General features: G+C 44.5%; 1 protein-coding gene across 5 annotated transcripts in view; it reads right to left on the bottom strand.

Annotated features, from left to right (window-relative positions):
* trmt1l (tRNA methyltransferase 1-like) overlaps positions 1-27,678 on the bottom strand; it is a 155,237-nt gene that overhangs the window by 36,518 nt on the left and 91,041 nt on the right. For all 5 annotated transcript variants that reach the window (XM_070887175.1, XM_070887170.1, XM_070887171.1 and 2 more), the window contains 3 exons: positions 21,282-21,494; positions 6,912-7,102; positions 2,847-2,925 (listed from right to left, as the gene is read on the bottom strand). In XM_070887175.1, the coding sequence (XP_070743276.1) occupies positions 2,847-2,925; positions 6,912-7,102; positions 21,282-21,494 (483 nt within the window). The remainder of the gene's footprint in view (positions 1-2,846; positions 2,926-6,911; positions 7,103-21,281; positions 21,495-27,678) is intronic.

The following is a 27,678-nucleotide window of genomic DNA, read 5'->3' as shown; positions in this document are numbered from 1 at the left end:
ACATTCCGCCTGGGGAAGCCTCCGACTGCCATTTCTGCACCAATAATGCAATAGTTAATTGCAGCAGTGCTTATTCTTTCAATGATCTACGTAGAGGTAAATTATCCATTAAAACATTAGTACAGAAATCCCAATTGCAAAGAAAAATTAAATCATTTTCCAAGTCCTGCTTGGGAAGAGTGACAAGGCAGAGCTAACATTTTGAAACTTGCATACAACCAATATTTTGGCACCTCTCCCGCACAGTGCTGCTAATCGATCACATCAAAGTTAAACAATGTCACCTGCATGAAAACGGCTGGTGCTGATTGGACCAATCACTTTGTCACTTTCCAGGACTTTTCACATCCTTGTTTTGTCAGCAATTTCTTATCTACTTTGTTGAGTCTCTTCAGGAATTTCTTTAATCATGCCAATGAAAGCACGTTGAGATCCTGAAGCCTCTCCAATGATTAACAATCCACTATCATCCATGTCGCTATGGAGTATTAAGTTATAGAACACTTTCTGATTTACATGGGTGGCTTTTCAGAATAAAGTACTGATTTATACAGAGTTATGGAGAAAATTTTAAAAAGGCTTTTGAAGGTGGGATGAGCTGTAGCAATGGGCAAAGAATTTCAGTCTGCTGGTCCTCAACAACTAAAGACTCTGTCGTCAATGGTCGAGCAGGTCAGAGTCAGAAGACCAGAGGGTTTGAGCTGGGAGAGCTTGCAGAAGTAGGATGGGAGATGGGCAGGGAAGGATTTGTGCACAAGCATAAGCATCTTGATATTAATGGACTGGAAGACAGAGGTGATAAGGTGAGTTTACAGGGCCGGATATTCGAGAAGTTTGCGACCGTGTTTGCACCACGATTTGATCCTCCGTGGCGAAAACCTGGCCGCAAAGCCCGGGCAGGATCCTCGGGTTCCTGTTTGTGGCGGCGCTCCCAAGTACCACCGGGGAGAGGTGCGGCGATGTGCAATGATGCGGATTGCGTTACCGTCGTACTTTCGGCATTCTCCCGACCAGTATGCCACGCCCAGAATACCGACAGGCCAAACCCGTTGGTGCAGCCCTGCCAGCAGCGGTAAGTATGAAAACCTAAAAAAAGGTAAGTTAAAGTTTAATTTTTAAAATTTTTTTACAGCGATTAGATAGTTAAGGGTCTTGTAAATGTTTTGGGGAATTTTTTCCCCCCTTCCCAAGGCCTCTCTTGCAGTCAGACTAAATATGGCGAAACTCGCGTTTTTGCGGTGCGAATCCTCGTGCAACGCCCCGCTTACTGATGCGCCACTGGTACAGACATAAAGGCCAAAAGTTCGGGATAAAAACAGTAGCTCAGCGCAAACGGTAAATTTCATGTATTGCTACTGTTTTTGCCGAAAAACCCTGAAAGCCGAAAATCCGGCCCCAAGGTTCTCAAACAAGGGTCAGCCGATTGTGGTGCTTTCCTGTATTTTTTGACTCACTCGCCCATTGTCATTGTTTACTAATATTTCTTAGTGACATCACTGTTTTCAGTCTGTCTTTTGGAGTTCGAAGTTTGAAAATTGCTGGTTTAAACAACTACTACTTTAAATGTATTAACTGATTACTACTACTTTGCAACTTGCACCAGAAAACAGCGTTAAGGTTCAGTTCACAGAATTAGTTACACTTCAACAAGATGTAAAATAAAACACAAACTGCTGCAATAAAAAAACTTGCATTTCTATAGCACCATTCACGACCTCAGGACGTCCCAAAGTGCTTTACAACCAATCAAGCACTTTTGAAGTGTAGTCACTGTAGCAATGTAATAAATTACCAATGTTGCCTTAAAGACCCTGCATGATTGGAGTTCTTTGCATAATGATCATGAGATTACAAGCACAGAGATCTACCATCACCCGGGGGTCCCGCCCCCTCCCACATTAGTCAGCAATGCTGAATCATCTCTGACCAGTCCAATATTTGTTTCTACAGACTTTGGAAATTAACTCTTTAAAAGTGTTTCAGCTTTAATTATGGCTTTTCTGAGTATACCTTCCCTCAAAACAGCTGCCATTTCATTTGATTTTACATTTTAGAAAGGGATTATGTGGTGGAGTGGGTTTAAATCAGAGGTGTCCAGCCTGTAGCCCGAGGATAATGTGTGGCTCCTGAGCCCATGCAATATAGTCACTGAAACCCAGGCAATTCAGTCCTATTTGTACTCATATTTCTTACTTGCTGGTTTGTCTTGTTTGAATTGAGTCAGCTTAGGTATTTGGAAAGGGCTGTTGTTGGTGTTGGTGCCTCACTGTATAAATCTTAAATCAAAACACCAAGATTTGTTAATATCAGCAACTTGAGATAAATGCAAATTAACAGGAATGTGAATTTAAACTTTTAATGTGGCCTTGAGACGATATGATATGAACCTATGCAACTCATAGCTTGGATACCCCTGCTTTAAACATGGTCTTGGCTTTTCACTTCCCAAACCCATACTTAAATGTGGCACAGACAGATGGCTGAAGCTGTCTTTTGCAGAAGCTGTTCAGAAGCTTGTGTGAAAGGAGTGTGGATAATTGCATACCAGCTCCCAGTACCTGAATCAAAGCGCAAATGCTGCTTGCAACTCTTCCATATTTGGGTACATTCACACAACTGCCACAAGAAATGGAAATGTTATGCTGGAGAGCGCGCTTATGAGATTGAAATTCCTTGATTGGAGCAGCAGGAGGGAATTATACCTGCAGTCAATCTGAGCTGGGAATGGTGGACAAACTCATTGGGTAGAGGGAGAAAAATGTTCCATTCCTCAGCACTGTTAATGTGAGGGCAAACAATAATTTGGAATATTATGCCGAGTCCTTAATTACAAGAAGCAAACATACCACAATGGTCCGAGTTCCACTGCCGTCTTTCCTGGCATACTTCCATGACAGTCACAGGGCAGCTGACGGTATGCACTCTCTGAAAGAACAACACAAAATCAGTTTGAAAACAGACCAATGGTTTGTTACTAGACAGCACTGTCGTAAATCAATTTACAGAATAGTCACAATGTTTATATTGTATAGTGTTGACTCAAAACTTATATGGTCATAATACCACATGCAGTAAATGTTTTGATACATCAGAAACCCATGGCCAGAAGTGTTTAATGCATCTGGTTTTCTGGGAATGTTGCCTGTAAAACTGTACAAATATTTACTGATTTTTAATGGCATCATCAAGCTCCAACAACTGCTTCTGACATTAGCAATTTTGTTCAGTGGGACACAAACAACAATGTAGCAGGAAGCCTTCAGCTTTAATCACAACAGTAATTAATAATAATAAACTTTTACTTATATAGCGCTTTTAACGTAGTAAAAAGTCCCAAGGTGCTTCACAACAGTGTTAGAGACAAACAGATAAATTTGACACTGAGCCACAGAAGAAATTAAGGCAAATGACCAAAAGCTTGTTTAAAGAGGTAGGTTTTGAGGAGTGTCTTAAAGGAGGAAAGAGAGGTAGAGAGGCGTAGAGGTTTAGGGAGGGAGTTCCAGAGCTTAGGGCCCAGGCAGCTGAAGGCACATCCACCGATGAAGAGGCCAGAATTTAAGGCGCGCAGGCATCTTGTAAGGTTGTGAGGCTGAAAAAGATTACAGAGATAGGGAGGGGCAAGTCTGTGGGATGATTTGTAAACAAGGATGAGAATTTTGAAAACGAGACATTGTTTAACCGGGAGCCAATATAAGTTAGAAAGCACAGGGGGGTGATTGTGACTTGGTGCGAGTTAGTACACAGGCTGCTGAGTTTTGAATGACCTCAAGTTTACGTAGTGTAGAATGTGGAAGGCTGGCTAGGAGTGAGTTGGAGTAGTCAAGTCTAGAGGTAACAAAGGCATGAATGAGGGTTTCAGCAGCAGAAGAGCTGAGGCAGGGGCAGAGGCGGGCAATGTTATGGAGGTGGAAAAAGGCGTTTTTGTTATGCTGCGGATATGTGGCTGGAAACTCATTTCAGGGTCAAATATGACACCTAGGTTGCAAACAGTCTTGTTCACCCTCAGATTGATGCTAGGGAGAGGGATTGAGTCAGTGGTTAGGGAACGCAGTTTGTGGCGGGGACCAAAGATAATGGCTTCGGTCTTCCCAATATTTAATTGGAGAAAATTTCTGCTCATCCAGTACTGGATGTCGGACAAGCAATCTGACAATTTAAATACCAAGCAGGGGTTGACAGAAGTGGTGGAGAGGTAGAGCTGGGTGTCATCTGCATACATGTGGAAACTGATTCCGTGTTTTCGGATGATATTGCCAAGGGGCAGCATATAGATGAGAAATAAGAGGGGACCAAGGACAGGTAACGATGCGAGAAGCCATTGCTGGAGATTTTCTGGCTATGATTAGGTAGATAAGAATGGAACCAGGCGAGTGCAGTCCCACCTAGCTGGACATAGGTGGAGAGGCGTTGGAGGAGGAAGGAGTGGTCAACTGTGTCAAAGGCTGCAGAAGGACAAGGAGGGATAGTTTACTTTTGTCACAGTCACAGAGGATGTAATTTGTGAATTTGATCAGGGCAGTTTCGGTACCGTGGCAGGGGCGAAAGCCAGATTGAAGGGATTCAAACATTGAATTCATGGAGAGATGATCACCGATTTGGGAGGCAACAACATGTTCAAGTACTTTGGACAGGAAAGGGAGGTTGGAGATGGGGCAATAGCAAGCAAGCAAAGTGGGATCAAGGGTTGTTTCTTTGAGGAGAGGGGTGATGACAGCAGATTTGAAGGAGCGAGGAACAGTAACTGAGGACAGAGAACCGTTAACAATGTCGGCTAATATGGAAGCCAAAAAAGGAAGTTGGGTGGTCAGCAGTTTAGGGTCAAGGGAGCAGGAAGTGGGTCTCATGGATAAGATGAGTTTGGAGAGATTAAGAGGGGAGATCAAAGAGAAACTAGAAAAAGATGTGAGTTTAGGGCTAGGGCAGGTGGGAGCGTCAGATGAAGTTTGGCCCTGTGGGCTAGGTGAGGCAGCTGATCGAATGGTCTCAATCTTGGATAGAAAGAAGTACATGAGCTCCTCACATTTGTTGTTGGAGGTGAGTGTGGTGGAGACAGGGGAGAGGGGTTTAAGGAGACCGTTAGCAGTAGAGAATAGTAGTCTGGGGCTATTTTTTGCAATCCAGAATGATCCTGGAATAGTGAGCAATTTTTGTAGACAAGAGTAAGATTTGATAGTGTTTTAGGTGTTCGAGCTAGATCTGGCGCTGAATGGCTAAACCAGTTGTCCGCCACATCCGTTCAAGTCTGCGCCCTTTTGGCTTGAGGGAGCAAAGATGAGGGCTGTACCAGGGGGAATGGTAAGGGCGGGAGAGTGTAATCATTTTAATAGGGACTAAGGCATCAAAGATGGTAGTGGGGGTGTGATTGAGCAGATCGGTGGCTGAAGAAATGTCATTGTTAAAAGAGGGCCAAAGGTTGGACAGTTTCGAGTTGATAGTGCAGTTGTAATAGAGTTTGGAGAGAGTTTTTTTCCAGGGGCGGATGCAGAAGGAAGTAGGTTTGGATTTTGGAAGGGAATGTGGGTCATTAATGATACAAGGCAATGGTCAGAGATGGCTTTATCTTTAATTGATATAATTGGAATAGAAAGGCCATGAGAGATTGCAAGGTCAAGGGGGTGGCTGTGAATATGGGTTGGGGAATTTACATGGAGGGAGAGATTAAGGGAGGACAGGAGAGTAGTGAATTCAGAGGAGAGAGAACAAGATGAGTTGAGATGGAGGTTGAAATCATTCGGGGATGAGAAGGCCGAGTAAAGAAAGCAGTGAGGATATATCCGCGATAAAGTTTTTAAATCATGTTAGGGTGGGCGGTAGAGAACGAGAGTTTTGAATGAGAGGTTAGAGGGGTGGAATAAGGCGAGATGTTCAAAAGATGAAAGTGTCGGAGGAGTAAGGGGACAGACCAAGGTATGATTTAGTAATGAGAGCTATACCTCCACCATGGCGGTCTGGGCAGGGCAAGTGGTAGAAAGTACAGCCAGGAGGAGAGGCTTCGATTAAAGGAAGTGTGTCATTGTCCTTCAACCAAGTTTCCGTTAGTGCCATGATGTCAATGCATTCATCCATGATAAAGTCATGGATGGCAAGGACCTTGTTTGAAAGTGAACGGACATTTTGTAAGGAGATTTTGAGAATATCCGTGATGGTTGATCCACTACCAGTATACACACGGTCATTGGTTGGAGGAATGAGTTGCACGGGGAGGAGACTGGCAAGGTTAGCCTTCCCAGGGCAAGCTGGGCGGTAAGGTCGTTGAGAGATTAGGATGGGACAGTTGGGGTTGCTGCTTGTGAGGAGATTGCGACAAGGGCCACTGGAGAATGCCAAGAGAGGCACAGAGGGAAGCTGTAGGCTTGTGTAAAAGGGAGTCAAGCCTGGGACAGCAGCAGGAGAGTAGGAAGGTTGAAGAGTAATGAATTCTATGCGTAAGGAGTTTGAAGGACAGTATATGAGAGAGGATAGATGAGAGGTGGCATGTCGACATTAGATATTGACCAGGGAGGGAAAGAGAGAAAAAGAAACGGGAGAAGGAAGTGTAAAAAGTCAATGGCTCGGGTCTGAAGCGATATAGTTATCCTTCAGTTAAAATCTACCATGGGACCTGTGGACTAAACTGAAATGCTGTAGCACAAGCTTTCTTCTGATGAATATTTACTATTTACATAGCTCACTCATGACAGAACAGGCGGAATTAGATGCTGCAACATTACAATGCTAAGTGGACCCTTAAAAAGTACTGGGAGTACTTGAATGATGAACAGTGTTGGTTGTTGACCAGAATGTCCACAAACAAACACTGCCTGGGTTACACCTTCCATCATTTCAGTGGAAGGAAAATTCATGAAATAAACAATAAAATAAAATATTTTTAAATAAGCTTGTTGTGCATCATTTTGTTGAGATAGTCTTACCTTCCAGCATGTGGCACTTTTTGTAGAAGACCCGCTCTTCACACCACTGACAATGGATCAGGCGACGTATTTTCTTCAGGCTTTCGTCTGCCTGGGAGGGACCTCGAAGCACCCGTACCACCACCAGAACAAAGTGTTCCAGAGCTACAGCAAACAGAACTTCAATACCCTTATTACAGCGTGCAGCAGCCCTGCAGGAAAATATCACACACAACAAAATAGTGAGAAAAAAGTAACCCATATTCTGCTCCTACTATCTTTACCAGATAACTCTGGAAAGGAACTACAGCAACTGTAAACTACAGAATGGGAACTAAATAACTAGAGAGCTTCAGTTGGATGTTGGTAATGATGTAGATCCAGCTGTGATATAACTGTCAACCAACCCATTTTCTCGATAAGGGGCTGGATTTTCCGCTTTACTGTTTTCGGGGCGGTAATGGCGGCCCCGATACCGCCTGAAAAAAGTTTGCGCCTTCGACTGGAAATTTCAGCAAAAAATGAGGATCCATGATCGGGGTGCTAAATCAGGCATTACACAACGAACTTTGTGCGCCCAAGCCGAAAATTGCAACGTTAAAAAAGGTTGCCATTTTGCGCATGCACAGACGCGTTTCAGTTTTCCCGGGCACAGGCGGTACTTCAGGGCGTGGTGGCTTCCTGTGCGCATGCGCAGATGACCCGGCCGACTTCTGGAACTTCGGCAGAGATGGCACAGCAGGAGAGCAGGCAGTGTGCCAGGAGATTTTTGTTAGAGGCTGCTGAGGCCTTAGTGCAGGCAGTGGAAAGGAGGTGGACTGCACTGCATCTGGTTGGGGGAGGGAGGCCACTGCCAAGCATCTTTATATGCATCTGGCGTGAGATCGCACAGGAGGTGCCCGCGGCAGACACAGTGGCCAGAACTGGCACCCAATGCCGCAAGGAGTTCAATGACCTTATGAGAGTCGTCAGGGTGAGTACCTTTCACATTTATGTATGCCTCCTATCCTTCCAACATGAATGTCACACAGTATGTGAAGTCTTTGATCGTACTGCCCTTCTCAATGTCTTGCAGGCCATGGTGTGGGTTGCACAATGCATCAGAAAGGTGAAGGCTTACTTCTCCAGCCATTGCTTCTGAATTCAGGATGCACATACCTTCTTGTTCCCTAATCCTTGTGAACTCTCCTCGCACTCCACTCCCACTGCTGATATGCGTTTAATAAACAGGACCCTGATCCCCTATGCTATCTGCCTCTCACCTCCTCCCAATCACACACAAACCTCATGCAACATCCACACAGATTGAAGTGAAGACATTTGCACATCCACACAATGGCAGCTATTGAGCTATTGCAGATGACCAGCCACAAGCGCAACATCCTTCAAGGGAACCATCTACATCTGGCCATGGTGGAGACGATGAGGGAGGGGAAGAGAGTGTTATGCCAGAGCCTCAGAGCCCACCAGTTGCCCTGTCTGGCCACATTACATATGGGTACGAGGCTGATTTCCCAGGCTTTGAGGAGGGACACTCCTGGCCCCAGTAGCCTACAGCAACGTGGTGCGGGAGGGGAATCTCAGAGGCCAGCTCTCCGGAGGGTGAGTTTGCACAGTAGGCCTGCTGAAGAACAGGCAAATGTAGACTTGGACTTGGTGGCAATGCCCAGGTATAACACAGAGATGCACCATGAGCTCATGGATGCATTGGGTAGGATCCCAGAGAGCACAGACAAACTTGCTGTGAGTGTTGCGGAGGCTGCCTCACGCATTGTCCGTACAATTCAGGACTCCAGCGAGGCCATTTTTGCCCACTCACAGAGGCAGGTGGTCTCCAGCAGCGACAGTGGCATTCCAGAATGTGTGGCGCATGCCACTGATCACGTTGCAGCATTGATCGCATCGCAGGCAGAAGCTACGCTGCAGCTTGGTGATGTCATGTGGTCGATGACTGGTGCCATCCTCTCTGTCTTCCCTACTGTCCAACGGGGTAGTGATGGTGCCAAAGTAGGCCAGCAAGTTGAGACACACATCGTGCTCTGGATGCTGAGGCCCAGCCCCGTCTGAGTGTCAATGGCTCCCAGGAAATGGAAGGTGCTGTCCTTCCTCAGGATGACAGCATTCTGGCTCCCACCACTGACTCTCCAACCATGCAACTTATGCGGTCCACACCCAAACCACCAAAGACTGCTTGCGCCGATGCTGAGGCGCTGCAGTCGGTAGCTGAGCCTTCCAGGCCCAGAGCTGGTCCAGGACATTGCCATACGCCATCTGCATTGTCTGCCCCCTAACACAGCAGCCCTCAAGCAGCCTTGCTGTAGGCACTGAGGCCTCATTGAGAAGGAGCAGCAGGCGTGGGAAGGGGGGAAATCTATGGTTAAAGTCCCACTATGGGGTCACACAACCATGTGCAAATGCGGTCCCATATAATGAGTATGCCTGTACATAGTTATTTTGCAATAATGCACTTGTACCTGAGTGACTTGCAGCAGGATGCTGTTTATTGTATAGTTTAATTTTGTTGGTTTATAGTATCATTGGCTTTTGCTGTATTATTGCATATTTTGGAATTGCTGGTTAATTGCATTGTTGCATTTTTTTGGGGGGATATTGTTGATACTTTTGTTCACAAAATTCTCACTTTGAGCCTTTGCCGTTGTTTTCTTGTGAATCATTGCGAAGCTCAGCGTAGATGTGCCTTTATAGTGGCACATAGCATGGCCAGCAATGGATGCATCTCTCAGCTTCCTCAATTCAAGCAAACCTGTCCATTATGAGCTGGAGACATGCAGCTCTTGATCCGGCAGCTTCTCCACGCTGCCTCCCTCGTGGATGTGGTGGCTGGGCAATCGGTGCCTCACCAGATTCCTCTTTGTCGTCCTTCTACTCCTGAGGTGGCCCTACAATCCCTACTGGCAATGCCTGACCCCTCATTATGGCTGAGTTGTGCAGCATGCAGCACACCACAATGAATTCGGAGACCTGTTGAGGGGAGTATTGAAGGCTGCCTCCAGAGCGGTCCAAGCGTCGGAATCGACAACCCAATTGTCTGTTCGATGATGTTGCAGGTGGCTGCATGGCTCTCATTGTAGCGCTGCTCAGCTTCTGTGGTGGGGTTGCGGGGGTCATGAGCCAGGTGGCTAGGCCGTATCCTTTGTCCCCGAGCAGCCAGCCCTGTCCTTCCCTTTAGCGCTGAAACATTCATGAGACACTGCTCTCATGCACGATGAAAGCATCATGTGCGCTCCCTGGATAGCGGACATTGACTACAAGGATGTGCTGCGTGTGGTCGCACACCAGCTGCACATTTAGGGAGTAGTATCCCTTTCGGTTTCTGAAAACGTCTGTATTGTCGAATGGTGCTCACAAGGCCACGTGTGTACAGTCAATGGCTCCTTGCACCCTCAGGAAGCTTGCAATTCTGCCAAACCCACATGCCTGTTCATTCTGGCTCTCCCTGCTCATTGGGAACTTTATGAAGTCCATTCTGCGGGCATACAGAGCCGTTGTGATGTTGCGAATGCAGCGATGTGCAGCGTATTGAGAGATGCTGCATATGCCCCCTGCTGTTGCCTGGAAGGAGCCAGAGGCATAGAAGGCCAGCACCACAGTCATTGTCACTGCAACGGGCAGTGCAATCTTGTTGGCACTGGAAGGCTGTAGGTCTGCCTATAGGAGATGGCATATCTCTGTCAGCACTTCCTTTCGGAAGCGCAGCCTTCTCACACACTGCTCTTCAGAGAGATGGAGGTATGAGCGTTGGTGCCTGTAAACCCGGTGGGGATAAGCCTTCCTCCCCGGACCTCTTCGGCTCTCCTCATCCGTGGCCCGACATGGCCAGCAGCCTCTGGCTTCTAGCTTGAAGCCGCCTGGCAATGGCAACCTCTAGCTTGATGCTACCTGGCAATGGCAACCAGCATGATATGCTGGCAAACTAGCAATGCTCCCATTAAATTCTCACAGTGACGTAAGGACACTGTAGTGGAAATAAAAGTGCCGTTTGGCAAGTCTGAGATTCACGCAGCGTGCTGCGCCCAACCGCTGCAGTCACTGTGAGCTGCGATGTAGGATCTTGATCCCTGCATTCGCCGCCAATACCGCCTGCTGTACCCTGGTAACGCCTAGTTTTTGAGATGTTTCCTGGGGCGGGCATTTAGTGAGGCGTTACAGCTGAATTTTTAATCCGGGGCACTAGCGGAGCGTTGCATGATGATTGACATTATGATCTCGGTGAAACTAGAGGGCGGGGCAGTAAGTTTTTGCGCTGCCCACAAACCATAAGCCGAATTTGCCGGCCAGGCACTAAAAGCTGGATGCCTGGCATTACGCCTAGATACACCATTTACCACCCCTCCAGGGCGCTACCAGAGGCGCAAACAAGCCGAAAATCCAGCCCAATGTGCCCTATTATGCATTGTGCAACGCTAATATTACACATACCAATGCATTGTTGCATGTGCTAACTTGGCATTGTATCATAGCAGAGCCAGTATACATGGCCAGATTACAGTTGTGAATCAAGAGGAATAGTAAAGATGAAACAGACTTTAAATCTCTTCTCAATTCCCTAACCCAGATAGAACAAAATGGATCAGCATTAAAAAGATGGAAAAGTATCCCTCAGTTATCACATTAATGACACCGTTTTGCAAATTCAATCATTGATGCTAAGCCTCTAATTAAAAAATACAATTTTAGTGAAGCAAAATTGCATTTCATTTTCACCCACTGAACAAGAAGAGTTACGTACTGTTAGTTAACAAGAATTTGGGTATATTTTGAATGGACTATAAATCATCTTACGCCATGTAAGCATTCTAAATTGGAGGCTTTTAACCAAAACTTAACAGAAAATCGTACATTTTGTGATGCAAATATTTAAAGAAACATCTTACTGCTAAAGGTTTTGCATTTGTATGACTGTAGAGTCCCTTTTTGATTTCTGATTGACCCGTACTAACTACGATTTATCATATGGTTAACAGGGAACCTTCAGATCCGAGAATCACATTTAACAACAAAAACAGAGGCATTACCACACCAAAATCTGCAAACTAAAAGACCAACCATTTAAAAGTTGTAACTGAGCTTGATTCGGGCTTTTGGACAAACCTAGGACTCAATTTACGCAATCTAAAAAAATGATGCAACTTGCTGTGCTGTTTATCAAATCAACGTGCATCACAGCAGAATCAAGAGAGTACATGGTAATGAAATAAAGAATCAACTAAAAGTCAACAGGATCTGCAAGTAAGCAGTTTGTATGTATAATGAAGTCGGTTAGATTTACATTGGTAACAGTGATGGGCAAAACTGCATTTGAAATCCCAATTGCAGGACCCAATGAACTGGGACAGGCAAGTATGAAACTATTCACTGCCACATATTACATTACTTATTTACTGGAATGGTATCAGGGTTGAAAAGCTGAATTTTTTCTGTTTGGAGCAGAGAAGGTGAAGAAGAGATTTAATGGAGGTGTTCAAAATTATGATGGGTGTTGACAGAGTAAATAAGGAGAAATTGTTTCTACTGGCAGAAGAGTCGGTAACCAGAGGACACAGATTTCAGGTAATTGGCAAAAGAACCACAGGTGAGATGAGAATTTCTTTTTACACAGCGAGTTATGATGATCTGGAATGCATTGCCTGAAAGGGTGGTGGAAGCAGATTCAATAGTAACTTTCAAAAGGGAATTGGATAAATACTTGAAGGGGAAAAATGTGCAGGGCTATGGGGAAAGAGCAGGGAAGTGGGACTAATTGGAGAGCTTAACCAAAGAGCTGGCACAGGCACAATGGGCTGAATGGCATCCTTGCGTGTTGTAAGATTCTATGATTGTATTATATAAGTGAATTCTGCTTTACATTCAATTTAGTCTTAGAATGTGTTGCTGCACTACCAATGGCACTTGATTTTAGTGTGCGGAATTATAAGGAATTGTTCTGACTAGGTTTATGTAGTGGTAACATAGAAAATAGGTGCAGGAGTAGGCCATTCGGCTCTTTGAGCCTGCACTACCATTCAATATGATCATGGCTGATCATGCAACCCATAATGTGGGGTTCAGTATAAATCAGGAAATTAGAGGTGCATGTAACAAAGGTAATACAATAATCAGGGGGGGACTTTAATCTACATAAAGACTGGGCAAACCAAATTTGCAGTAATAATGTGAAGGATGAATTCATGGAATGTATACAAGATGGTTTTCTAGATCAGTATGTTGAGGAACCAACTAGAGAACAGGCTATTTTAGATCTAGTATTGTGCAATGAGTTAGGGTTAATAAATAACCTTGTAATAAAGGGGCCTTTAGGGAACAGTGACCATAATAAATAGAATTTTACATTAAATTTGAAAGTGATTTAGTTAAATCCAAAACTAGGGTCTTAAATCTAAACAAAGGAAACTACACAGGTATGAGGGGAGAGTTGGCTAAGGTAGACTGGGAAACTACATTAAAAGGTTTGACAGTAGACAAACAATGGTTAGCATTTAAAGAATTAATACATAATTTACAACCAACATATATTCCTTTAAGGCACAAAAACCTCACAAGAAAAGTGATCCAACCGTGGCTAACAAGAGAAGTTAAAGATAGTATTTTTACTATAGAGGATAGAGAAGTTAAAGGCAACACACCATCCGCGGGGATAAAAGAGCACTGACCAGCGGGGGATAAAACAGTGCCGACCAGCGCGAGACCAACACACCATCCGCGGGGATAAAAGAGCGTTGACCAGCGAGGGATTAAGCAGCTAGCTAGGAGCTGGGAGCAGGGAGCAGTGCCAACAGACATGTGAGGGGAAAGAAGGCTAAAGAAATCAAAGTGTGACATCACAGGAAAGCAAGTAAGTCATTGGTTGGTCAGTATTTCTCTCTTTTTTCCCCCTAAACTTGGGGATTAGTTTAAATTAAGAGCCGGATTAAAAACTAAACATTCAAAACTTGAAAACCTAATTAATAAAATAAAATACATTAGAGGTGGCAGGGCAGGCGATGTGTTGCAGCTGCAGTATGTGGGAGCTGGTGGAAACCAGTGTGATCCACGGCGACCACATCTGCAGTAAGTGTTGGCGGATCAAGAAACTTTGGCTCAGAGTTGCTGAGCTGGAATCCGAGCTTCAGAAACTGCGATATATCTGGGAGGGGGAGAGTTACCTGGACGCTGCGTTCCAGAAGGCAGTCACACCCCTTGGGGTAAATAATTCAAATTTGGTCTGTGGTCAGGGACAGGAGGGTGTGACTACGTGTGAGGCAGTTATGGGGACACAGGATGCAGTAATGGAGGAGCCTCATCCCTTGCACTTGTCCAACATGTACAAGGTTCTTACTCACTATGTGGATGAGAGCAGGGATTGCAGGGAGGATGAGCAAACTGACCACAACATCATGGTACAGGGGGCCATTCAAGTTGGGAGAGTAAAAAGAAATGTAGTAGTGGTCGGGGACAGCATAGTTAGAGCGATAGATACTGTTCTTTGCAGCCGAGAGTGTGAGTCCCAAAGGCTGTGTTGTCTACCCGGTGCCAGGTTTAAAACATCTCCCCTGGGCTGGAGGAACTTAGGAACTTGGAGTGGGAGGGGAAAGATCCAGTTGTCGTGGCCCACATAGGTATCAACGACATATTAGGACAGAGAAAGAGGTTCTGCTGAGCGAGTATGAGCAGCTAGGAGCTAAATTAAAAAGCAGAAGCACAAAGATAATAATCTCTGGATTACTACCTGAGCGACGCGCAATTTTGCATAGGGTAAATAAGATCAGAGAAATGAACGCGTGGCTCAAAGGTTGGTGTGGGAGAAATAGGTTTCAATTCATGGGGCACTGACGCCAGTACTGGGATAAGAGGGAGCTGCTCCGTCAGGACGGGCTACACTTGAACCAGGCTGGGACCAATGTCCTGGCGAATCGAATAACTAGGGCTGTAGATAGGGCTTTAAACTAAATAGTGGAGGGGGGAGGGATCAGGTGAGCGAAAATTTAAAAAGTCAAAGAGCAAGAAGAAGGTAATAATGCAAGGTAGCTATCGGGGTAACGGTAACTAGAGTGGGACAGGAAAAGACAGAGCGTATAAACATTCGAGTGCATCAGAAAGTGGGGTCAGAGTAAGGAAAAATGGTAAAAAGACTAAATTAAAAGCTCTTTATCTGAATGCACGCAGCATTCGTAACAAGATAGATGAGTTGACAGCACAATTAGAAATAAATGGGTATGATCTGATAGCCATTACAGAGAAGTGGTTGCAAGGTGACCAAGGCTGGGAACTGCATATTCAGCGTTATTTCCCATTTCGGAAGGACAGGCAGAAAGGAAAAGGAGGTGGGGCAGCTCTGTTAATAAAGGATGAGAAGAATGTAGTAGTGACAAATGATATTGGCTCAGAAGATCAAGCTGTAGAATCAGTTTGGGTGCAGATAAGAAATAATATGGGAAATAAGTCACTGGTGGGAGTAGTCTATAGGCCCCCTAACAGTAGCTACACTGTAGGACAGAGTATAAATCAAGAAATAATGGAGGCTTGTAAGAAAGGTACGGCAATAATCATGGGTGATTTTAATCTTCATATTGATTGGACAAATCAAATTGGCAAAGGTAGAATTCATAGAGTGTATGCGGGATGGTTTCTTAGAACAATATATTGTGGAACCAACCAGGAAGCAGACTATTTTAGATCTGGTAATGTGTAATGAGACAGGATTAATTAATGATCTCATAGTAAAGGATCCTCTTGGGAAGAGTGATCATAGCATGGTAGGTTTCAAATTCAGTTTGAGGGTGAGAAAGCTAGGTCTCAAACTAGTGTTCTGAACTTAAATAAAGGCAATTACAAAGGTATGAAGGCAGAGTTGGCTAAAGTGGACTGGGAAAATAGATTAAAGGGTAAGACAGTAGATAAGCAGTGGCAAACATTTAAGGAGATATTTCATAACTCTCAGCAAAGATATATTCCAGTGACAAAGAAAGACTCTAAGAGAAGGATGAACTATCCGTGGCTAACTAAGGAAGTAAAGGATGGTATCAAATTGAAAACAAAGGCATACAATGTTGCGAAGAATAGTGGAAGGCCAGAGGATTGGCAATTTTTTAGAAACCAGCAAAGGACGACTAAAAATATAATAGAGAGAAGATAGTTTATGAGAGTAAATGAGCAAGAAATATAAAAACAGACAGTAAGAGCTTCTACAGGATATAAAAAGGAAGAGAGGAGCTAAAGTAAACGCTGGTCTCTTAGGGGATGAGACGGGAATTAATAATGGGAAACAGGGAAATGGCAGAGGCTTTGAACACATTTTTTTATCGGTCTTCAAGATAGAAGACACTAAAAGCATCCCAATAATAAATAATTAACAGACTATTGGAAAGGGAAGAACTTAAAACAATCACCATCACTACAGAAAAAGTACTAGGCAAACTAATGGGACTAAAGGTGGACAAGTCCCCTAGACCTAATGGCCTGCATCCTAGGGTCTTAAAAAGAAGTGGCTGTAGAAATAGTGGATGCATTGGTTGTAATCTATCAAAGTTCCCTGGATTCTGTAGAGGTCCCAGCGGATTGGAAAACTGCAAATGTAACGCCCCTATTTAAGAAAGGAGACAGACAGAAAGCAGGAAAAACTATAGACCAGTTAGCCTAACATCCGTCATTGGGAAAATGCTGGAGTTCATTATTAAGGAAGTTGTAGCAGGACATTTAGAAAATCATAATAGTCAAGTAGAGTCAGCATGGTTTTATGAAAGGGAAATCATGTTTGACAAATTTGCTGGAGTTCTTTGAGGATGTAACAAGCAGGGTGAATAAAGGGGAACCAGTAGATCTCGGATATTTGGATTTCCAGAAGGCATTCCATAAGATTGCATTCACACCCTATCTTGACTAATGTTTTTCTAACTCCTGGGATTACCATTTGAATTTGGGCCATCATCCCATCCCTTTTCTCTCCAATCTCTCCTATCTTCCAACCTATCACAAACTTTCCCTTTTGCTCTTTCTTCCCCTCCCCCTTTCAGTGCTTGTTAAGAATCTGTTCTTTCTGAACACTCTCCAGTTCTGACAAAGGGTCATCGACCCAAAACGTTAACTCCACTTTCTCTCCACAGATGTTGCCTGGCCTGCTGAGATTTACAGCATTTTCTGTGGATACAGAGAGGATGTTTCCCCTCATGGGGGAATCTAGAACTAGGGGGCATAGCTTCAGAATAAGGCATCGCCCATTTAAAACGGAAATGAGAAGGAATTTCTTCTCTGAGGGCTGTGAATCTTTGGAATTCTCTACCCGAGAGCTGTGGAGGCTGTGTCATTGAATATATTTAAGGTGGAGATAGACAGGTTTCTGAACGATAAGGGAGTCAAGGGTTATGGGGAGCGGACAAGGAAGTGGATTTGAGGCCAAGATCAGATCAGCCATGATCTTATTGAATGATGGAGCAGGCTCGAGGGGCCAAATGGCCTACTTCTGCTCCTATGTTCTGATGTTATGTATTCGATCAAAAGAAGAGGCTTATAATGTTGCCAAAAAGAGCAGTATGCCTGAGGATCGGGATTTTAAAATTCAGCAAAGGAGGACCAAGAAATTGATAAAGAAAGGGAAAATAGAATATGAGAGTAAACTAGCGTGATACATAAAAACAGACTGTAAAAGCTTCTATACGTATGTAAAAAGGAAAAGATTAGCAAAGGTAAATGTGGGTCCCCTACAGGCTGAGACAGGAGAAATTATAATGGGGAACAAGGAAATGGCAGAGAAATTAAACAAATTATTTGTGTCTGTCTTCAGGGAAGAAGTCATGAAAAACCTCCCGGAGATATGGAGTATCAGGGGTCTAGCGAGAATGAGGAACTGAAAGAAATTAGTATTCGTAAAAAAAAAACCAATAGTACTTAAGAAATTAATGGGACTGAAAGCCGATAAATCCCCTTGACTTATGGCCTACATCCTAGGGTTTTGAAAGTGTGGCTATATAATGGAAGCATTGGTTGTCATCTTCCAAAATTCTATAAATTCTAGAACGGTTCCCGCAGATTTGAAGGTAGCTAATGTAACCCTACTATTTAAGAAAGGAGGGAGAGAGAAAATGGGGAACCAGAGACCAGTTCGCCTGTCATCAGTAATAGGGAATATGCTAGAATCTATTATTAAGGATGTGGTAATAGGGCATAATACAATAGAAAATAATAATAGGATTGGGCAGAATCCAGACGGATTTATGAAAGGGAAATCATGGCCCTGAAATTCCGTTTTGGCCTTCCCGCAGGCATTTTAGAGAAAAGATACGCACCTACCTTAAGCTGCTGCCCACGTTCGACTTTCCAATGTTGAGGCCTCCTTCGACTGCGATTCGCAGTGTGTGTGCACGTTGACGCGTGCGCAGGCCTCGAGCTGGAGTCACATAGCTCTGGGCAGCCAATCAGGTAAATTATCATAGTAATTGGAGTTCCGCAGGGTTCTAAACTCCTATTACTATGATTGTGAGAGAGCCCGAAACACCCAAAACACAGCCCCAAACACCCAAAACACTAATAAAAAAACAGAAAATAATTACACTACATTCATTTAAATTAAAGTTATTAATGTCTTAAAAAAAATAATTTCCCGATTTTTAAAAAAGTTTTTTAAAATAAACTTACCATTGTGGGGAGGGTTTTTAATGATAAAATATGTTTTAATAACTTTATTTTTATATGTTTTTGTGTTTTTTAAAACACTTGTGCCTATAAAAGTAGGCTATGCGCCTGCTTTTTCAGGCGCAAGATTTTAGAGGCATTTGTAAGTGTAAATATCGGAAACTTCCACTCCCGAGATGCGGCCATCTGTCAAGCCAGAAACTTGACAGGTCAGAAATGCTAGTTTCCAGCGCATGCGCATTGCGCACTGGAAACCGGCATTTCCGATGCCTTCCCGGGTCTGTAGGAACTCCGTACGGACTCAGGGAGGCCGGAATTTCAGGGCCCATGTTTGACAAATCTGTTTTTTGAGGTTGTAACTAGCAGAATAGATAAGGGGGGGCGGGGGCCAGTGGGTGTGGTGTATTTGGATTTTCAGAAGGTATTCGATAAGGTGCCATACAAGAGGTTATTGAACAAAATTAGGGCTCATGGGATTGGGGGTAATATACTAGCATGGATTGAGGATTGGTTAACAAACAGAAAACAGAGTAAGAATAAACGGGTCACTAGGCTGTAACTAGTGGGGTGCCGCAAGGTTCGGTGCTTGGGCCCCAGCTATTCACAATCTATATCAATGATTTGGATGAGGGGACCAAATGTAATATATCCAAGTTTGCTGATGATTCAAAGCTAGGTGGGAATATAAGTTGTGAGGAGAATGCAAAGAGACTTCAAGGGGATATAGACAGGCTAAGTGAATGGGCAAGAACATGGCAAATGGAATATATTGTGGAGAAATGTGAAGTTATCCACTTCGGTAGGAAAAATAGAAAAGCAGAGTATTTTTTAAATGGTGAGAGATTGGGAAATGTTGGTGTTCAGAGGGACCTGAGTGTCCTTGTACACTAATCCCTGAAAGTTAACATGCAGATACAGCAAGCAATTAAGAAAGCAAATGGTATGTTGGCCTTTATTACAAGAGGATTTGAGTATAAAAATAAAGATGTCTTACTGCAATTATATAGGGCCCTGGTGAGACTGCAGCTGGAGTATTGTGTACAGTTTTGGTCTCCTTACCTAAGGAAGAATATACTTGCCATTGAGGAAGTACAATGAAGGTTCACCAGCCTGATTCCTGGGATGGGAGGATTGTCCTATGAGGAGAGATTGAGTAGACTAGGTCTATATCCTCTAGAGTTTAGAAGCATGAGAGGTGGTCTCATTGAAACATACACAATTCTTACAGGGCTTGACAGAGTAGATGCAGGGAGGATGTTTCCTCTGGCTGAGGAGTCTAGAACCAGGGGTCACAGTCTCAGAATAAGGGGTCGGCCATTTAGGACTGAGATGAGGAGAAATTTCTTTACTCAGAAGGTGGTGAATCTCTGGAATTCTCTATCTTAGAGGCCTGTGGAGGCTCAGTCTTTGAGTATATTCAAGATTGAGATCGATAGATTTTTGAATATTAAAGGAATGAAGGGATATGGGGATAGTGCAGGAAAGTGGATTTGAGGTAGAAGATCAGCCATGATTTCATTGAATGGCGGAGCAGACTTGAGGGGCCGAATGGTCTACTCATGCTTCTAATTCTTATGTTCTGTCTAAATGCTAACCAGTCTTTTCAAAATTTGATTGACTTACTGTGCATTTTCAGGAAACCCTGCTTTTAAAGATTGTATTTTGACAGATAATGTAACAGCTGCAAACAAGATATTTAATCCTTTCAGCCATGCCAAGGACAACATTTTCATCCCTGGGATCAGACACAAATAAAAGTGATTTTTTTCTGCTCCAATTGCACATGCTCATGGGCTCAGTGACCTTGGATGTATGTATTTGGCTTTCCCACGTTAATCACAACTCAGACAGTGCGTTTTATGTTTTCGTGAAATAAGAAAATTGTCAGATGATGAAAATGTTAAGAATGACTTATCGCATAAAAGATAGGGGACAGCATTATGTTTCCAACTACAACCAATTCCTCCTAGATATAGGGCCTACAACAAAAAAAAAGCAGCTTCCCCTAAAATTCATACTTCCATTATCGATCTCAACTAAGAATATTGTACACTTCAGTACAACAGAACCTCAGCTGTCAGGCCTCCCCGGTGTCCTGTATTCATCAGTTTATCAGCACCCTTTTGCTACATTGTAAAGTATTACAGAAACGAGAATCAAATGGCATGAAAGATAAACAGGAATACAAACGGTGGCTGCAAGAGAACTCAATCGAAACAAGAGGTAGCGGAATGAGCTTCCGAGTTGGCAAACAAAACTGTTTCAGATGGAATGAATGGAACTGTATCACTGGGGAGACCCCCTTCTGTACAATTCTCTTGTGACAAACAAATGGCAGCATAAATGATTTATCTCCCGAGAAATTAAACATACCCATTTCTGTTTTATTTTGAATCTGGGGAATAGGGTAATTGCTGGTATAAATCATAGCTGAGGTTCTACTTCAACTCAACACCGTCACCCAAACAACCCCACCACAATATGCTGTCCTTGGCCAGGATGCCAACTGATTAAAAGATAGTTAACAATTACATATTTTACGCACACAGGCTGAGTTCACCGTAGGTCAAGGATACTTAGTGGAACTAAAGAGGGATAACAAACATGTTTCGATGTGAAAGGTATTCAGTGTAGAAAAGTTTGGGAAAATGTTCACAGTTGTTTTCAAATTATTCTTAAATTGAGCAGCCTGGATGGCTACTTGGGAGGTTTGCTATAATAACCTTATGTGAATTTGTACAATAAGTTAACGGAAACTAGGAGTACCTTGCCATAGAAGCAATGACCATTCTGGCTGCCACTTCTTTATAGTACTCAGTCCGGACAATGTTACAACCATAGTGACGCATGGTGACATTTAAGGCCTTGCAGTACAATGTGCTGATGTCTGTGGATGTCACAGAAACGATTCCAAGATTCCTCACATTTCTGAAGGCAGCATCAAAGTAATTTATTGCTGTTCCAAATGGGTCCAAGTGTCTATCAAAAAGTAAAAAAATACACATTACATAATACTCTGTGAGTTACCACCGTTTGAGATCTGTCTTTATTATTTGACATCTGCAAGAAAGCTTTTTCAAAATGTTTTATACAACAATTCCCTCCTGCTGCCTCTCCCCATGAGATTCCACCTTTCAGATGGGAGGCAGGTCAGGCAAGACTGCTGCAGGGTTGGCCCAAGGTGCTTCTTCACGTGGGACTGTACAAAGGGCGAAGACCAAGAAGAGACACCCAACAGACAAAAAAATTGGTTTTGCAGAGACTTTTAAAGTAGGTGCAAGGGTAGTAAGGGAGGGGCTGAGTAATGGAGTTTCAGAGAGTAAGGCTAAGGTGATTAATAATGCAATACTAGTAAAGCAATTAAATGATCAACCATCAAGAGATATGCTTCTGTGAGGGTGTACTGGTCCCAATAGTTCCTTCTTTCCCCTCTCCTGCCCAATCAAGATCAAAATAAAAGTTCCACAGCAAAGAACTGGAAAAACACACCCTCTGAATGCAGTGAGTTCAAGTTGCTGTTAAAGCTGGATTTTAAACTCGAATCTTCTGAAAGTGCAATTTTTTGCTTCCTTCAAACTCATTGTGGGTAATTTAAACTTTTGCCGATGGCATGCAGGTACAGCAGGCGGTGAAGAAGGCAAATGGTATGTTGGCTTTCATAGCTAGGGGATTTGAGTATAGGAGCAGGGAGGTCTTACTGCAGTTGTACAGAGCCTTCATGAGGCCTCACCTGGAATATTGTGTTCAGTTTTGGTCTCCTAATCTGAGGAAGGACGTTCTTGCTATTGAGTGAGTGCAGCGAAGGTTCACCAGACTGATTCCCGGGATGGCTGGACTGACATATGAGGAGAGACTGGATCAACTGGGCCTTTATACACTGGAGTTTAGAAGGATGAGAGGGGATCTCATAGAAACTTATAAGATTCTGACGGGACTGGACAGGTTAGATGCGGGAAGAATGTTCCCGATGATGGGGAAGTCCAGAACCAGGGGACACAGTCTTAGGATAAGGGGTAGGCCATTTAGTACTGAGATGAGGAGAAACTTCTTCACTCAGAGAGTTGTTAACCTGTGGAATTCCCCACCGCAGAGAGTTGTTAATGGCAGTTCATTGGATATATTCAAGAGGGAGTTAGATATGGCCCTTACGCTAAAGGGATCAAGGGGTATGGAGAGAAAACAGGAAAGGGGTAGTGAGGGAATGATCAGCCATAATCTTATTGAATGGTGATGCAGGCTCGAAGGGCCGAATGGCCTACTCCTGCACCTATTTTCTATGTTTCTAAAACGCACAGTATCGCATCAGTTGCTCATTATTCATCCCGTCAAATTTTTGTTTTCACTGACACCAAATGCTGTATAATGGGTGACAGATCCAATAACGCCAGTTTTATGCCATGATCAAAAGTTAAAATTACCCCCATTGTGCGTTAGAGGTTGGTGCAGCAATGAGATTTCTCAAGTACCAGAAACCCAACATTACAAACTAAAAATGTGTACAATCCACAAAACTTAAATTACGTTTTTACAAACAAGCAACTGCATATATTTGCTAACTTTACAATATGCAATTTTGTCTCGTACCTCACCAATAATCTGACTAGGTGTAAACACAGAGGTCATTTTAATTAGCTTTCACTATACTGAACAAGGTAGAGTAGAATACACTTTTAATAACTGTGAACAGACCCATAACAGATAACATTTGCCTGCAACAAAAATATTTTGTGTTCAACTACAGCTACTCTGTATCAACAATTATCAGCGGTGATTTTCCACAGCATTTGCCAAATCAAATGGTTTTGGAAATAAATCACTCCAAAAAAGTTTGCCAGAATATTTAAATTTATACAAGTGATGATTTTTGTTTGCTGAGATTGTTGCTAAGTATCTCACCTTTCAGACCAATGTTAATTTGTAATGTTGAGTGTGGGGAAAGAGTCAGACTGAACACTGTGAGCTCAAAGTAAAGTGTGACCTTAGTCTTTTATTACAGGTCTCCAGAGTGCCTCTCCAACAGTGTAGCCTTCTTAAATACCTGTGATCCCAAGGGATTATGGGATCCCTTGGGACTCTGGGGAATGAGCCCGTTGATGGCTGTACAGAGTAAATACATGTCCACATATATAACAACATTCCCCCCAAAAGTCAATAGTGTAACTATTTACAATGTGAGTCGATCTGGGGCCCTTCGTGCCCTGGTTGATCATCTCGGTGTGAAAGCTGGTATTGTTGAATCATTTGTTGGTCCCTCGCTGGGCTGCTGTGCAGCTGGCCTTGCTAGGCTGTCTGGTGTGTTGGGCCCTGCAGGGCTGCTGTGGATGATGGGTTCTGCTTCGTGGTCAACCGTGGTGTCGGTTGCCACTGGTGTGTGTGTTGGGGATCAAAAAAGATAGGGTCCAAGGTGGGTTGCTCAGGGTAGTCCGTGAATCTGAGTTTGATTTGGTCCAAGTGTTTCCGGTGAATGAGTCCATTTGAAAGTTTGACCCGAAACACCCTGCTCCCCTCTTTGGCCACGACAGTGCCGGGAAGCCATTTGGGACCTTGTCCATAATTTAATACAAATACAGGATCATTGACTTCAATCTCGCGTGACACAGTTGCACTATCATGGTATGCACTTTGTTGAAGCCGCCTGCTCTTTACCTGTTAATGTTGATCAGGGTGAACTAACGAGAGCCTTGTCTTAAGTGCTCTTTTCATGAGCAGTTCAGCAGGTGGGATCCCAGTGAGTGAGTGTGGTAGCTAAGCAGGACTCGGGATAGGCGAGTCTGCAGTGAGCCTTCAGTTACCCTCTTCAAGCCTTGCTTGATGGTTTGCACTGCTCTCTCTGCCTGACCATTGGATGCTGGTTTAAACGGGGCAGATGTGACATGTTTGATCCCGTTACGAGTCATGAATTCTTTGAACTCAGCACTGGTAAAACATGGCCCGTTGTCGCTCACCAGGACATTGGGTAAGCCATATGTGGCAAACATGGCCCGCAGGCTTTCAGTGTCGGCAGCGGATGTACGAGCCAACATTATTTCACAATCAATCCACTTGGAGTATGCGTCTACAACCACAAGGAACATTTTACCCAAGCACGGGCCTGCATAGTCGACGTGTACCCTAGACCATGGTTTGGAGGGCCAAGACCATAAACAGAGCGGCGCCTCCCTGGGTACATTGCTTAACTGCGAGTATGTATTACATCTGTGAACGCAGGACTCTAAGTCCGCATCGATACCGGGCCACCACATGTGGGATCTGGCTATCGCTTTCATGACTACGATGCCTGGGTGGGTACTGTGGAGGTCATTGATGAAGGTGTCTCTGCCCCTCTTGGGGACCATGACTCGACTGCCCCACAGAAGGCAGTGTACCTGTATAGACATTTCATCTTTGCATCGCTGGAACGGCTTTATCTCTTCCTGCATTCCCACTGGGACACTGGACCAGCTCCTGTGAAGCACACAGCTTTTGACTAGAGATAATAAGAGGTCCTGGCTTGTCCAGGTTTTAATCTGCTGGGCAGTGACGGGTGATTGCTCACTCTCAAATGCTTCCATAACCATGGCTAGATCTGCGGGCTGTGCCATCTCCACCCCTGTGGTGGGCAATGGCAGCCTACTGAGAGCATCAGCGCGGTTTTCTGTGCCTGGCCTTTGGCGGATGGCGTAGTTGTATGCGGACAACGTGAGCGCCCATCTCTGGATGCGGGCCGATGCGTTGGTATTTATCACTTTACTCTCGGAAAACAGGGATATAAGTGGCTTATGGTCAGTTTCCAAATCGAATTTTAGCCCAAACAGGTATTGATGCATTTTCTTTACCCCATAGACACACGCTAACGCTTCTTTTTCAATCATGCTGTAGGCTCTCTCGGCCTTAGACAGACCCCTGGATGCATAAGCAACCAGTTGCAGTTTCCCGAAATCAGTAGCTTGTTGCAATACACACCCGATGCCATATGACGACGCATCACATGCTAGTACCAAACGCTAATATGGATCATACAACACAAGCAATTTGTTTGAGCATAACAATTTTCTCGCTTTTAGAAAGGCATTTTCTTGGCTTTTGCCCCAAACCCATTCACCCCCTTTTCATAGTAAGACATGTCGTGGTTTATCAGGGTGCTGAGACCCGGTAAGAAGTTACCAAAGTTATTCAGGAGTTCCAGAAATGACCGCAGCTCCGTCACGTTCTGTGGCCTTGGTGAGTTCTCGATTGCCTCCGTCTTCACATTGGTGGGCCTGATGCCGTCCGCTGCAATCCTCCTTCCCAGGAACTCCACTTCAGGTGCCAGGAAAACACACTTCCAGTGTTTTAACCTGAACCCAACGCGGTTGAGTCGACTAAAAACCTCCTCCAGGTTCTGCAGGTGCTCGACTGTGTTTCTGGAAGACCACGGTGTGCAGGATCAGCTTCAGTAAACTTTCCATGTTTCTCTGGAATAGCGCCGCCGCTGATCGGATTCCAAATGGGCATCTGTTATAAACAAAAAGACCTTTGTGCGTGTTGATGTAGGTGAGGGCCTTCGATGATTCCTCCAGTTCCTGTGTCATGTAGGCTGAAGTCAGATCCAGCTTCGTGAACGTCTTTCCTCCCGCCAACGTTGCAAAGAGGTCATCGGCTTTTGGTAGTGGGTATTGGTCCTGCAGGGAGAAACGATTGATAGTTACTTTGTAATCGCCACAGATTCTGACGGTGCCGTCTCCCTTGAAGACTAGGGCAATAGGACTGGCCCACTCACTGAACTCGATCGGTGAAATGATGCCCTCTCGTTACAGCCGGTCTCGCTTGATCTCTACCCTTTCTCTCATCATGTACGGTACTGCTCTCGCCTTGTGATGGATGGTTCGTGCCCCCAGAATTAGGTGGATCTGCACTTTTGCTCCTTGGAATTTCCCAATGCCTGGTTCGAACAGCGAAGGAAATTTGTTTAAGACCTGGGCACACGAAGTGTCGTCAGTGGGCGATAGCGCTCGGACATCGTCCCCGTTCCAGCGTATCTTTCCCAGTCAGCTCCTGCCTAGCAGCATGGGACCGTCGCCCGGTACTACCCAGAGTGGTAGCTTGTGCACCGCTCCATCATAGGAGACCTTTATGGTAGCACTGCCGATTACAGGAATCAGTTCTTTAGTGTAAGTTCTTAGTCTTGTGCGAACTGGAGTTAAGACTGGCCTTGAGGTCTTTGTTGCACCACAACCTTTCGAAAGTCTTTTTGCCCATGATGAACTGGCTTGCGCCCGTGTCCAGCTCCATTGACACTGGGAGTCCATTTAGTTCAACATTCAGCATTATCGGGGGACAATTCGTGGTGAATGTGTGCACCCCATGTACCTCTGCCGCCTCTATCTGAGGCTCTGGTTCGTAGTGATCTTCCGTGGATCTGTCCTCCTCTGCAACGTGGTGGTTTGCAGGTTTAACAGGCTTAGCAGCTCGCCTGCACACTCGTTGGAGGTGTCCCATTGTTCCACAGCCCTTGCAAACGTATCCTTTGAATCGGCATGAATGAAAACGATGATCACCCCCGCAGTGCCAACAAGGTGTTAATGGCCTTGCATTCATCACCCTTGATGGTGGACTCTGAGACATCTGCGGACGTGTAGTTGCAGGAATGTGTGACTTGCCCTGTACGTTACGATTTGAAAACATCAGTTTGTTCACAGTACTTGTAGCAGCACTTGTGTTCTGAGAGATTTGCTTCGTATTGTCACTGGTGGCAATGAACGCCTGGGCTATCGCTATAGCCTTACTCAAGGTTTGGGTCTTTACAGTCAAAAGCTTGCGAAGTGTGGTTTCGTGGTCAATGCCAAGTATGAAAAAGTCTCTGAGCATGTGCTCCAAATGTCCTTCAAATTCGCAATGTCCTGCAAGGCGTCTCAGCTCAGTGACATAACTCGCCACTTCCTGGCCTTCAGACCTTTTGTAGGTGTAGAATCGGTCGGTACCTTGCCATCAGAACGCTTTCCTTCGGGTTCAAATGTTCTCTGACCAGTGTGCACAAATCGTCATACGATTTCTCCATGGGTTTCGCTGGAGTGAGCAGATTCTTCATGAGGCCATACGTTGGTGCCCCACAGACGGTGAGGAGGATCGCTCTACATTTGGCAGCGCTCTCTTCCCCATCTAGCTCATTGGCCACGATGTATTGGTCGAGTCGCTCCACAAAAGT

This window comes from Pristiophorus japonicus, chromosome 8 (assembly GCF_044704955.1).
Source record: "Pristiophorus japonicus isolate sPriJap1 chromosome 8, sPriJap1.hap1, whole genome shotgun sequence".
NCBI classification, from domain to species: Eukaryota; Metazoa; Chordata; class Chondrichthyes; family Pristiophoridae; genus Pristiophorus; species Pristiophorus japonicus.
Note: the sequence above shows the minus strand (reverse complement) of the source record. Positions and strands in the feature narration are given on the sequence as shown.